General features: G+C 41.5%; 1 protein-coding gene across 4 annotated transcripts in view; it reads right to left on the reverse strand.

Annotated features, from left to right (window-relative positions):
- LOC140724820 (autophagy-related protein 2 homolog B-like) overlaps positions 1-14,104 on the reverse strand; it is a 136,235-nt gene that overhangs the window by 52,215 nt on the left and 69,916 nt on the right. For all 4 annotated transcript variants that reach the window (XM_073039470.1, XM_073039468.1, XM_073039469.1 and 1 more), the window contains 4 exons: positions 12,701-12,861; positions 9,369-9,541; positions 2,595-2,745; positions 708-913 (listed from right to left, as the gene is read on the reverse strand). In XM_073039470.1, the coding sequence (XP_072895571.1) occupies positions 708-913; positions 2,595-2,745; positions 9,369-9,541; positions 12,701-12,861 (691 nt within the window). The remainder of the gene's footprint in view (positions 1-707; positions 914-2,594; positions 2,746-9,368; positions 9,542-12,700; positions 12,862-14,104) is intronic.

Genomic DNA, 14,104 nt, shown 5'->3' on the forward strand with positions numbered 1-14,104 from the left:
ACAGATTAAATACCTCATGTGTCCGAACAAGACGCATCAGTCAATGAGCTACACTGATGCTTTAAAAAAGATGATCAAAGACTTTGATGTGAGATGTTTCACATAATTTTAAGGAGGGGAGATGGACTGAGGTGGAGAAATAACCATTGATTGTTTATTTCTCCCCACAGATGCTGTCTGACTTGCCAAGTTCCTCCAGCTCCTTGAGTATGTGCTGTCCATTGCTCTAAGTTCTTGGGAGCTGATGACATGGTAACCAATGGCATGGCAGTGTGATTGGGAAACACAAGAGTCCAAAATTAAAGGTGTCCTGGAACCTTGTAGGGTTTTTATTCGTCAAACTGTGGCTATTTAGCAAATTTTGTACCTGCATGATGTCATCACAGAAAATGTACTTTTTATCCAATTTTACACAAAGAACAACACTTCCAATGCCAAAATACTGTAGCATACCCATAATCAACTCAATTTCATAAATGCAATTGCAATGTACAAGGCTTAGGGCCTCCAGCTGAGAAAATGATGTTGAGATATCAAGCCTTGTGACTACCTAACAAGGCTCTAGAACAGGGGTTCCTATCTTTTTTAAGCCATAGACCCCCCCCCCCCCACCATTAAGTGAGGGGTCTGTGGACCCCAGGTGGGAACCTCTGCACTAGAACAAATTGAAAAGGTACACGCATGACGGAGGTTTAGGTGGCAGTTACCTTCATGTTGCTCTCGCTCTTGTTGTGATGAACTTTAACTGCAACAGACAACATGTTTGAACTCTCTGCACCACTTCCCACTGAAGCAGCACCCTGCTTGATCCATACACCCTCCTCAGATTGGTAGATTGTAGGTTCAAGCCATAGGGGCCGAGACTTGCTGGGCAGCTTCACATCACCTGGGGCGCACACATCCTCCACCATACCTGAAGAAGTCCAGAGGGAAAGGCTTGAGAGAAACAGAGGAGGCTTTCTGCTCTGCTAGTTATGAAGTAATCAGGAAAACTTTTCCTTTTGTTAAACACAAAACATTCTGCAGGTATTGAAATTAAGAAACACGTATAAAATGTTGGATGAACTCAGCAGCTCAGGCAGCATCTATGGAGTGGAATAAACAGCCGATGTTTCAGGCTTGATGAAGGGTCTTGGCCTGAAACATTGACTGTTTATTGCTCTCCATAGATGCTGACTGACCTGCTGAATTCCCCCAGTATTTTGTGTGCTGTCTTTTTGTTTACAAGTTCCCATGAAAGGAATAAAGACTTATTGTAAAGTCATGTCAGAAGATGACAAAGCACTTCTGCAGTGAACTGATTCGCTGTCATTCTCTGTTGGAAGTGTCCACCACACAACCTGATGACTAGCTGGTCCATTTTAAGGTGGACTGCTCTCTGCTCTTCCTTGAACAGCACCATAGGGTTTTCCAACATTTTGGCTGCATTGCTGCATGGACCACCATCGGAGATGCTAAAGCATTGGCACCACAGGACACAAATATGATCCCTACCGCTGCATTACTGACCCAGTGGAGGGTAATGGAATGAGAGTCATACAGCAAGGAAACATGAACTTTTGCCCACTGTGTCCATGCAGCCATTTATACTAATTCTGTACAAACCCCATTTCTTTTCTTTATTTTTCATTTTTATTTTTTATTTGAAGATACAGCACAGTAACAAGCTGTCTTGCCCAATGAGCCCACGCTGTCTATTACACCCATGTGACCAACTAACCTACTTGCCCACACATCTTAGGAATGTGGAAGGAAATTTAAGCACCCAGAGAAAACCCATGTGATCAAGGAAAGAATGTACAAACTCTTTACAAACAGATTCATTCACATTTGCATCAGCTTCCTCTCTAGATTCTACCACTCACCTACATACAACAGGCAATTTACATTGGTCAATTAACCTACCCGTCCACAGATCCTTCTCAGTGTCAGCACTGTGGGGAGAGAGAAAATGACATGCATCTCAGAGAGGCTGAGCATCCTGGGGGAGGGGTCATACCCCAGTGAGGTTTGGCACCCAGGGAAGAGAGGAAAACCTGTACATCAGTGAGATGCAGCACTCTAATGAGGGGAAGAGACACTCTGTGACTCTGAATTGATTCCACAATCCATGGACTCACTTTCAAGGTCTCTGCAACTCAGTTCTCAGTATTATTTATCCATATTTATTTAATAGTTTGTATTTGCACATATTGTCCTCTTTTGTATGTTTTTTTGTCAGTTTTTGTTTATTTGTAGCTTTTCAGTGATTCTATTGTGTTTCTTTGTTCTGCTGTTTGTACTACCACACTGACAGGAAATAAATGGTGACATACACATACTTTGATCATAAATCTAGTTTGAACTTTGAATACAAACGGTAGTGGGCATAAATGCCCTGTATATAGAGGTACAAAGGCAATCTGATGGATAAACACATCATTGTCTACTAGTTGCAGGAGGAGATTTATGAATGAATTATAATGGCCAACAAATCTAACCGCAGCAGGCATGTGGAATCAGTTCAGAGTCACAGAGGGTCACTTCCCCTTCCTTGCAGGAATGTGTGAAAATTATAACTGTTCTACAAATTTATAACTGGAATCCATCTGTACCTTGGTGACAAAGGTAAACTTTGTTGGCCTGAAGACAAAAATAATGCTGGTCATCACAGCCCTGATACCTCCCCACGGTGAATAAGTTTCCATTTTCAATCTCCAACCAGAATTCACCATGCTTTCCCATTAACAATGTGCCGTCTTCACTCTACAAGAGAACAAAGAGTGCAGATTCAATTACACATGCAGGAAATAAATTGTTGACAGTAATTTTATGATGCAGTTGAGTGGTTTGCTTGGCACTTGAGTATAGTTAAGAGTTGGTGTGAGACCAGTTCATATATAGACCCAGACTGGGTAGAGAAGACAAACTTCCTCCACTAAAGGACATTAACCAACTGGTTTTACAGGAATCCAATAGCTTTATGATAACTTGTAAGGCTAGTTCTTAATTTCTCAATTTCATGTATACTGAATTAAAATTCTTGAAGTGTAGGATTTGAACTCAATTTTAATCTAGCAAGATTAAGGCTGTCTACAAGAAGGGTCAGAGCCGTCTCTACTTCCTGAGGAGAGTGAGGTCCTTTAACATCTGCTGGACGATGCTGAGGATGTTCTACGAGTCCGTGGTGGCCAGTGCTATCATGTTTGCTGTTGTGCGCTGGGGCAGCAGTCTGAGGGTAGCAGACACCAACAGAATCAACAAACTCATTCGTAAGGCCAGTGATGTTGTGGGGCTGGAACTGGACTCTCTAACTGTGGTGTCTGAAAAGAGGATGCTGTCCAAGTTGCATGCCATCTTGGACAATGTCTCTCATCCACTCCATAATGTACTGGTTAGGCACAGGAGTACATTCAGCCAGAGTCTCATTCCACCGAGATGCAACACTGAGCGTCATAGGAAGTCATTCCTGCCTGTGGCCATCAAACTTTACAACTCCTTCCTCGGAGTGTCAGACACCCTGAGCCAATAGGCTGGTCCTGGACTTATTTCCACTTGGCATGATTAACTTATTATTATTTAATTATTTATGGTTTTATATTGCTATATTTCTACACTATTCTTGGTTGGTGCGACTGTAACGAAACCCAGTTTCCCTTGGGATCAATAAAGTATGTCTGTCTGTCATAAAAGTCTATTGTCAGGTGTACCATGAAGGTGAAGTACAGATACAATGTACAACTTGCAACAGCATCACAGGAACATAGGTTCAAACAACAACTCACTGAACACAAATTATGCACCACAGTGAAGGAAAAAAATTACCGCGCCCTTGTTTTGACAAAACATCAGTACACAAAGAAAAACACAATCAGAAATATCCATGGTAGTGTGAGAGGGACGCATACTGTCCCTTTGCTGAGGTTGGTTGGTTATAGTTGTGTTTGATAGTTCAAGAACCGAATGGTTGAAAGAAAGTAGCTATTCCTGAATGTTGGTGTGGGACTTCACACTTCTGTACTTCCTGCCCTATGGGAGCTGCGAGAAGATGGCATGGCCTAGATAGTGGGGATCTTTGATGAGGCATATTGCCTTCTTGAGGCTGTACCACATGTACTGGTATTGGTTTATTATTGTTACATGTACCTAGATACAGTGAAAAGATAGAGTATTTTGTTCATACAGATTGAATCATCACACAGTGCATTGAGCTACAATAAGGTAAAGCAATAACAATGCATAATAAAAATTGTAAAAGCTATTGAAAAAGTGCAGTGCTGGTAAATGATAATTGAGAGGACAAAAGTTCATCTTAGCTCACAACAGGACTGCTAACAGTGGAATAGAAGACATCCTCAAACCTAGTGGTACTTATTTTCAGTACTTTTGTATCTTCTACCCAATGAGAAAGGAGAGAAGAGAGAATGTCTTCAATGGGTAGAATCTTTAATTATGCTGGCTGCTTTACAGAGGAAGTGAGAAGTCCAGACAGAATTCATGGAGGGGAGGCTCTGAGCTGTGTCCACAACTGTCATGTGGTCACATGCAGAACAGATGCCTACAATGCTGTTATTTATTTGTACAGTATGCATCAATTAAAATTGGTAAGGGTCAACTGAGACTTGCCAAATTTCTTTGGATCCTAAGGAAGTAGAGGAGATGGTGAGCTTTCTTAGCCATGACATAAGGAGGAAATCACCACAAAACTGCAGGAGGCAGGTAGTTAGGTGACGCCCAGGAGAGGGAAAGGGAATAGTCAATGTGTGCAGTGCACAGTATCCCTGTGGCCATTCCCCTCAATAAATATACCAATTTGCGTACTGTTGGGGGGGGGGGGGGGGAAGGAATGACCTACCAGGGGAAGCTGCAACGACCAGGTGTCTGGCACAGAGACTGGATCTGTGGCTCAGAAAGGAATTGGGGAGAAGAGCAGTGCAGGAGTGATATGGGATTACATAGTTAGAGGAGCAGAGAGAGATTCTATGATATGGCTTTTTAAAGCAGCTTGTGATTGACCCACCAGGGAAAAGGCATTTCTGGATTGGGTATCAAGTAATGAACCAGATTTGACTAGAGAGATCGAAGTAAAGGAACCCTTAGGAAGTAATGATCATAATATGAAAGAATTCACCCTGCAGTTTGAGAGGGTGAAGCTAAAATCAGGCATATCAGTAATGCAGTGGGGTAATGGGAATTACAAAGACATGAGAGAGGTGCTGGCCTGAGTTGATTTTAAAGGGACAATAGCAAGGATGACAGCAGAACAGCAGCAGCTGGGGTTTCTGGGAGCAATTCGGAAGGCACATCCCAAAGAAGTAGTATTCTAAAGAGAGGATGAGGCAACCGAGGCTGAGAAAGGAAGTCAAAAACAACATAAAAGCAAAAGAGAGGGCATATAATAGTGCATAAATGAGTGGGAAGTTAAGAGGATTGGGAAGTTTTAAAAAACCAACAGAAGGCAACTAAAAAGAATTAATGAGGGAATCGATGAAACATGAAGGCCGATAATGTAAAAGAGGATAACAAAAGATTTTTCAAATATATAAAGAGTAAAACAAAGGTGAGAATGGATACTGGACTGCTGGAAAATTGTGCTGGAGAGATAGTAATGGACAAAGAAATAGCAAGCAAACTAAATAAGTATCTTGCATCAGTCTTCACTGTCTAAGACACCAGTAATATGCCAGAAATTTGAGAGTATAAGAGGGCAGAAGTGAGTGTAGTTACTATTAGTAAGGAAAAAGTGCTTGAGAAGCTGAAAGATCTAAAGGTGGATAAGTCACCTGGATCAGATGGACTACATGCCAGAGTTCTGAAAGAGGTACCTGAAGAGATCACGGAGACACTAGTAGTGATTTTTCAAAACATCACAGGATTCTGAAATGGTTCCAGAGGACTGGAAATTTGCAAATGTCACTCCACTCTTTAAGAGAGAGGGATGCAAAAAGAAAGGAAATTACTGGCCAGTTAGACTGATGTCAGTGTTTGGGAGGGTGTAGTAGTCCATTAAGGATGAGGTTTAAGGTACTTAGAGGCACATGGTAAAATAATAAAATGGTTTCCTTAAGGGGAAATCTTACCTGACAAATCTGTTGGAATTCTATGAGGAAATAGTAAGTAATATAAACAAAGGAGAGTCAATGAATGTTGTTTACTTGGATTTCAGCTAAGAGCCGTGATATTACAGGAAAAATACCAGCATGGATAGAAAATTGGCTGACTGGCAGGAGGCAAAGAGTGGGAATAAAGGGAGACTTTTTTTTGTTGGTTGCTGGTGCCCCACAGCATTCCACAGGGCTCAGTGTTGAATCAGAAGCAGAATCAGCTTTACTATCACTGGCATGTGTTGTGAAATTTGTTAACTTAGCACCAACAGTACAATGCAACACATGATAATACAGGATGGAAATAAAAGTAAATCAGTTACTGTGAGTATATTAAATAGATCAAAATAGCGCAAAAACAGAAGTAATATATATTTTTTAAAAGTGAGGTAGTGTTCATGAGTTCAATGACCATTTGGGAATTGTATGGCAGAGGGGAAGAAGCTGTTCCTGAATCACTGAGTGTATGCCTTCAGGCTTCTGTACTTCCTTCCTGATGGTAACAATGAGAAGAGGGCATGCTCTGGGTGATGGGGGTCCTTAATAATGGATGTCACCTTTCTGAGGCACCACTACTTGAAGATGTCTTGGATACTATGGAGGCCAATACCCAAGATGGAGGCGACTAATCTTACAACTTTCTGTAGCTTCTTTTAGTCCTGTGCAGAAGCCCCTGTCCCATACCAGACAGTGATGCAGCCTGTCAGAATGCTCTTCACAGTACATTTACAGAAGTTTTAGGTGATAAACCAAATCTCTTCAAACTCCGAATGAAATATAGCCGCTGTCTTGTGTTCTTTACAGCTGCATCGATATGTTGGGACTAGGTTAGATCTTCAGAGATATTGACATCCAGGAACTTGAAATAGCTCACACCCTCCACTGCTGATCCCTCTATAAGGATTGGTTTGTGTTCCCTCATGTTATCCTTCCTGAAGTCCACAATCAACTCTTTCATCTTAATTACCGTAGATGTCGGATTATAAGCCGCTACTTTTTTCCCACATTTTGAACAGCTTTGAACACTGCGGCCTTTACTACGGTGCGGCTAATGCATGGTTTTTTTTCATGCCGCCAAAAACAGTTTGCCTCGTAACAGTAGACCAATAAAATTGATGAGTAGTTCACAGAGGTCCAATGAAATTGTACGATAAATCAAGCGCACTTTCACAATTAAATTATTGTAAATCAGTCATTTGTACTCACCCTCATCAACATGGAAAACACTCGAAGAAAAGCATTGTGCTGCCTTTATGGCAGTTATTTAGTTTATAATATTTTCGCTTAGTAATTCATTTGTTAGTAATTTCTAGTTAAAGTTAGAAGTGTTTTAACTATATTTGTTTTCTGTACTACATCGCGGGATGCTATGACGTCACACCCGGTTTTGCCGCGTCTTGTGGGAAATACCAGTTTGTGATAAACGGGAAGGTGGGGGGAGCACATTAGCCGAGCGAAAACGCTGCTTTTAAGTTAAAGGCGATCAATAACTTTTCCTGGTAGGCTGCAGTATATATTTTTTTTACCAGTCGTTAGGAGATATTGGAATGTTGTTCAGTAAAAAAGTATACGCAACGTAATTTGTGTTACCGATACGTATGTATATTTAAAAGTAGCCGCGTTACAGGCACGGTTCGGAAAAAAAGCATTTGCAATATGTATTTGTTTATGTTACCATATGGATTTAATTAAAAGTTAAAAAATCCTCACGTGTAATATCTTTCTGTGTAAATATCTCATATTACAACGTGGGACACCTGCGGCTGAAAATCCGGTGCGGCCTAAAATCCGGTGCGGCTTGTACAAGTACAAAATTGATTTTCTTTCTAAAATTAGAGCCAGCGGCTTTTAATCAGGTGCGCTCTGTAGTGCGAAATCTACGGTACATTGAGTGCAAGGTTGTTGCTGCGGTACCACTCAACTAGCTGGCATATCTTGCTCCTGTACACTCCTTTTACATGCTTTATGTCAATGATTTGGAGACAGAATTGATAGCTTCGTGGCCAATTTGAAGATAGGTGCAGAGTCAGGTAGTGCTGAGGAAGCACAGAGACTACAGAAGGACATAGGCAGGTTAGAAGGATGTGCAAAGAAGTGGCACATGGAATATAGTGTAGGAAAGCGTATGGTCATGTACTTTACTTGAAGGAATAAAGGCTTGGACTGTTTTCCAAATGGAGTGAAAATTCTGTAATTAGAGGTGCAAAGGGACTTGGGACTCCTCATGCAGGACTCCCTAAAGGTTAACTTGCATGTTCAATCAGTGGTAAGGAAGGCAAAGCAATGTTAGCATTCATTTCCAGAGGACCAGAATATAAAAGCAAGGATGTAATGCTGAGCCTTTGTGAGGCATTGGTCAGGCTGCACTCGGAGTAATGCGATTAGTTTTGGGCTCCTTATCTAAAAGATGTGCAGGCATTGGAGAGGGTCTAAAGGAGATTCATGAGAATGATTCTGTGAATGAAAGTGTTAATGCTTGAGGAGCCTTTGATGGCTCTGGGCCTATACCCATTCAAGATTAAAAGAATGACTGGGGAGGGGTGGAGGTTCTCATTTAAACCTATTAAATATTTAAAGATCCAGATAGAGTTGATGTGGACAATACGTTTCCTATAGTGTGAGAGTCTAGAACTAGAGGGCACAGCCTCAGAATAGAGGGATGTTCCTTTAGAGCAGAGGTGAGGGTGGTGAATCTGTGGAATACATTGCCACAGAAGGCTGTGGAGGCCAAGTGACTGGGTATACTTAAAGCAGTGGTTGAAATGTCCTTGATTAGACAGGGTGTCAAAGATTATGGGGAGAAGGCAGGAGAATGGGGTTGAGAGGAAAAATAAATCAGACATGGTGGAATGGCGGAGCAGACTTGATGGGTCAAATGACTTAATTCTGTTTCCCTGTCTCATGGACATAGAACATAGGTCAGCACAGGAACAGGCCCTTTGGCCCACAATATTGTGCTGAACCAATTAAATTAATCCCTTCTGCCTACACAACGTCTATATCCTTCATCAATGTGATTAGACCAGGACAGGTTACTGGTAATGCTCACATTGGAACTGCAGATCTCAATCTCAACACCACTGACATGTACAGAGCATGCGCATCACCCCACCATTCTGAAGTCAATGACCAGCTCTTCTGTTTTGTTGATGTCATAACATCATGTCACTAGGCTCTCTATCTCCTTTCTGTATTTCAACTCATCGTTATTTGAGATGCCGTCCACTCTGGTACCCATACCCACTTGACACACACGTGAACCAACAGTGTTCCTAATCAACTCACCTTGGTATCTGTATGCACTGACACCAACCCATGAGACACATTCAGGAGTATTGATAGGAAACTTTGACAAGTCTTGCTCAGCTGTTCAACCTTCTTCTTGCGCCGTGATCTGTGTACCGGATCAGTGGTGGACTGGAACTGCAGAGACTCTTCGTCAGATCCACTCTCGTCATCTGCAGAAACACAGGAAAGGAATCATGCCTGGCAGGCGCAAAGGCACTCATCCAAACACCCTGGCTGGCCGTGTGATGGGTAGAAAGCCCAGGTGCACAGCACTTAAACAGAAGGTGAAAGACAACAAAGAATTATGCACCATCGCCCACTACTTTATTTCTCATCTCAATACCCACAGTTATTTCTTTCGTTTGTTTACCACACTGCCAGCTATAAAAAAATCTTTACATCATGAAATATGGCCTGCAGCCCTTTTTACCATTAAAAGAACAATTCCAGTTGTTCCCAACCCCCTGCTCTTTTCCTTTATCCTTACAAATTGGTCCCTGTGGTGTTTACTGTTATTCAATCTGCTTTCACCAGCTTTCAGAGTGCATAAACCCAATGATAACTCACGCACTGTTAAACTTCTCATCTTGTAGATTTTCTTAAATGGACCCTTTCTGGTTACCATTACATCTGGCATTAGAAAATGTTTCTCCTCTCTGTCAAGGATATCTCATAACATTTAATGACTTCTATACTCATAGAGCACTGCATATGGAAACAAGCCCTTTGGCTCATCTAGTCCATGCCAAACTATTATTCTGCCTAGTCCCACTGACCCACACCTTCGACCATAACCCTCCATATCCTTCCCATCCATGTACCTATCCAAATTTCCTAACATGTTGAAATCAACCCCGCATCCACCATCTCTGCTGGCAGCTGGTTCCACACTCTCACCACCCACTGAATAAAGTAGCTCCCCCTCAGGTTTCTCTGAAACAATTTACCTTTCACCCTTAATTTATGACCTCTAGTTCTAACCTCACCCAACCTCAGAATGCTTTCATTTTCCCAATCTGTACCCCTCATTAAACCTCTATATCAACAGGCTTTAGGCTGCACTGCCGACGAAGGTCTTTGCAGCTATCTGCAAAGTTTAATTTATTATTGATGTATGCAGAACACAACTCTGAGATTATTCTTCTCTAGATAGCCACGAAACAAAGAAAAGCAATTCTGTTCAGCAGACAACTCTGTTCAAAGACAAAAAGATGAAATATGTGAGAATGTGGAAGACATATTGTGCGATATAGAAATACAGAGTACAGAAAGAAATCACTGAACGCTATCTTGAACTGTGGAAAAAGTCAAGATGTTCTTTATTGCCTTGTCAATATCATACTTAGTGGAGCGCGGTTTTGGTGCAGTCACCCAATTTTATTCAAAGCAACACAACAGACTGCAAATTACTGAACAAGGGGAACTGAGACTCCTTCTCAGTGACATTCAGCCTGATGTTGAGAAGCTGATATCACTGCACCAAGCTAATCCATTTCATTGAAAGGTGAAAAAGCAATGAAGTAATGAATAGTCGGACTACCAATGTATGCTCTAAAATTGTTGATGAGATTTGTTTTTACTGTAATTAAATAATTTTATTTGTAGCTTTCAATAGATTTGATTAAATTTTGCAATTATTTGTTGTTGCTTTGAATTTGTTATTCCTATTATCCTTCACTGTGTATAATAAATCAAAAATCTTTATAGCTTTTATTTAATGGCTGGAAACGGAGAGGAGGTGCTGGGGATGTGGTCTGGGAGACAAGGGTGTGGTAACCCAAAAATATTTGGAACCATTGTTCTAAAGGACCCCTAGAATTCAAGATCATTTAATCTCATTTCCAGTACACAAATATAAAGGAAAATGAAATAATTGTTACTCCAGATCTGACGCAGCACAAAAAACAAAACATGAGGAGTACAATAATAAAAAAATTCCATAAATATAAATACATAGATTATATACATAGATTGATTGTATGTCCATAAAGTGACTTTGGTCATAGGAGTGATAGAAGTAAGGTGACTAGTGGTTGGGGGTGTCGAGGGGTGTACTAGTGAGTGGAGGTGTTGATCAGCCTTACTGCTTGGGAAAATAACTATTTTTGAGCCTGGTAGTCCTGGCATAGATGCAGCATAGCCTCCTTCTTGATGGGAGTGGGACAAACAGTTCATGAGCAGGGTGGGGTGGGATCCTTCATGATATTACTGGCGGGTAGGCTGGTATTTTATCATGACCAGTGCAGATGGTAATCAGGATATACCAAGGCATTTTGATCAGCTGAGTAGTGGCCTAAGGAATGGCAAATGGAGTTTAATTCTGTTAAGTATGAGGTGTTGCATTTTGGGAAAACAAATGAGAACAAGACTTCCACAGTGAACGGTAGGGCCCTGGAATGTCTTGTAGAACAGAGCAACCTAAGAGTATAAGTACATGATTCACTGAAAGTGATATCACAGGTAGACTGGGTGGCAAAGAAGGCTTTTTGCATGCTGTATTCATCAAGCACACCTCTTGAATATAGCAGTTGAGATATAATATTACAGTTATAAAAGATGCTGATGAGGCCGCATTTGGAATATTGGGTTCAGGCTTGGTCACCCTGTTATAGGACAGATGCCATTATTGGAAAGAGTGCAGAGGAGATTAATGAGGCTGTTGGTGGGACTTGAGGAACTAAATTATTGAGAAGTTGAGCAGGTTGGGACTTTTATTATTGGATGTAGAATAAGAAGGGATGATCTTACAAAAGTGCATAAAATCACAAGCGTTATAGATATGGTCAATGCGTACAATCTTACTTCCTCAGGGCTGGGGAACCAAGAACTGGAGAGCACAGGTTTAAAGAAAAAGAGGAGAGGAACCTGAAGGGCAACTTTTTCATCCAGAGGACGGTGCATATATGGAATGAGCTGCCAGAGAAAGTGGCTGAGATAGGCATATTAATAACATTTTAAAAGATACTTGGAAAGGTACATAGATATGGAAGGTTTGGAGGAACATGGGCCAAATGGGACTAGCTTAGATGGGAATTTTGGTCAATATGAACAATTTGGGTGAAGGGCTTGTTTCTGTGTTGTATGATTTATGACTATGGCCATACAACAGTATATTATCCACTTATATTCAATGTGCAGGACTGGGAAGCAGACACAACAGTCAGCCTCTGCTGCTCTTGGTTGTGTGGAGAGGGGATAGTGGTGAAGTGATAGGAAACATTCAATATATTAAGCACTTAGCTGTTCAACTCTCAGACTTCAAATCTAGAACAAGTTGGGAGTTAAACAGGTTCAGTGACAACAGACAAAATATCAAAATGATACTATACCATCCTGGAGGAGGGCAGACTTGAATGGAGTGAGATTTTCTTTGCTGAATGCATTGATCATTTGGCTGGCCACAGACAATCCAACTCCGTAGGTAATGTTTTCCACTGTCTCAACAGGAGATGGTGCAGTGGGCTCCCACAGCAACAGGTCATTGTTTATTCTGTAGTAAGAGTAATGAACCACACATTAACAATTATTTAATAGAAAAAGCATACTTAAATTAATAAAATCCCTTACCTTACCCACCTAACACGTAGGACTTTGTAGCCAAAAAAAGTGTACTTATTAACCTGTAACAGCTTCGATATTTCCTCAAGGTGGAATGGTAGCAAAACAGTTAAACAGTATTCTCAAATTCTCAAGGTAACAGACAAATTCCAAAGACAGTGGCACGCCCAGTCACAGCAGCCAATCTGGCTTCAGCTAATGGTGTAATTATTCATCCTCTATGTCTTTCTTATGATTGCCACAGGTGGCTGTGGAGGCTGGGTCATTGGGAGTATTTAAGGCAGAGGTTAATGGGTTCTTGATTAGTCAGGACTTGAAAGGTTGTGGAGAGAAGGCAGGAAAATGGGGTTGAGAGGGAAAGTGGACCAGCCATGATTAAATGGTGGAGCAGGCTCAATGGGCCTAATTCTGTTGCTACTTCTTATGATTGCAAGATAGTGCTGGATATTAAGAACACCAACTACTGCAAGTCTACCTCACTAGTGAGTTGCTGGATAACAGAGGAACTGCACAGCATACACTTATTGCATACAATGTCATTGCCTGCTACAGCCACTGAGGGAAGAAAGGGTTTGAAGTGGTGCGTGAGGAAACAGAAGCACAGTGAATGATCTGGCATTTGTGTGAAGCTAAAGGTGAAACCCTGCAGGCTGGCTCTCTCATTGATACAGCTTTCAAACATTCAATTGCAAGAAAATAAACCATTTATTGATGATCGTAACCACAACTGAACCAGCGTGAGATGGAGGACTGATGCAATTCATCATGATGGAAATATGGCTCCGGGATACCATCCTGAAGTGGTCCTCCAGCTAAAGGGCTTTATCTCTTTTTGGGCAGATAGAAATCCCGCAGTCTCTGGCAAGATGTGAACACTTTGGTAGTGACAACTCACTGGTACAGTTTTTAAAACAGTGAAGTGCAGGCCCTTCTATTTACTGAAGGAGTTCACTGCCATTCTGATTGTGGCTGTATACACCACCCACCCCACACCCTGCCACTGTTATGTTAGGGAAGCACTGCATGAGCTCCAAGCCCCACGCACTGTGCGTCAACAACAGTGATGACCCTCTTCTTGATAGGCTAAATGTCTTTTACATATGGTTTGATACACAAAACAACATGCCTGCAAGAAAAGACCCCCTTCACACTGGGGAGCTTGCATTCTGTCTGGA

The sequence above is a fragment of the Hemitrygon akajei genome, chromosome 3 (genome assembly GCF_048418815.1).
Source record: "Hemitrygon akajei chromosome 3, sHemAka1.3, whole genome shotgun sequence".
Taxonomy (NCBI): Eukaryota; Metazoa; Chordata; class Chondrichthyes; order Myliobatiformes; family Dasyatidae; genus Hemitrygon; species Hemitrygon akajei.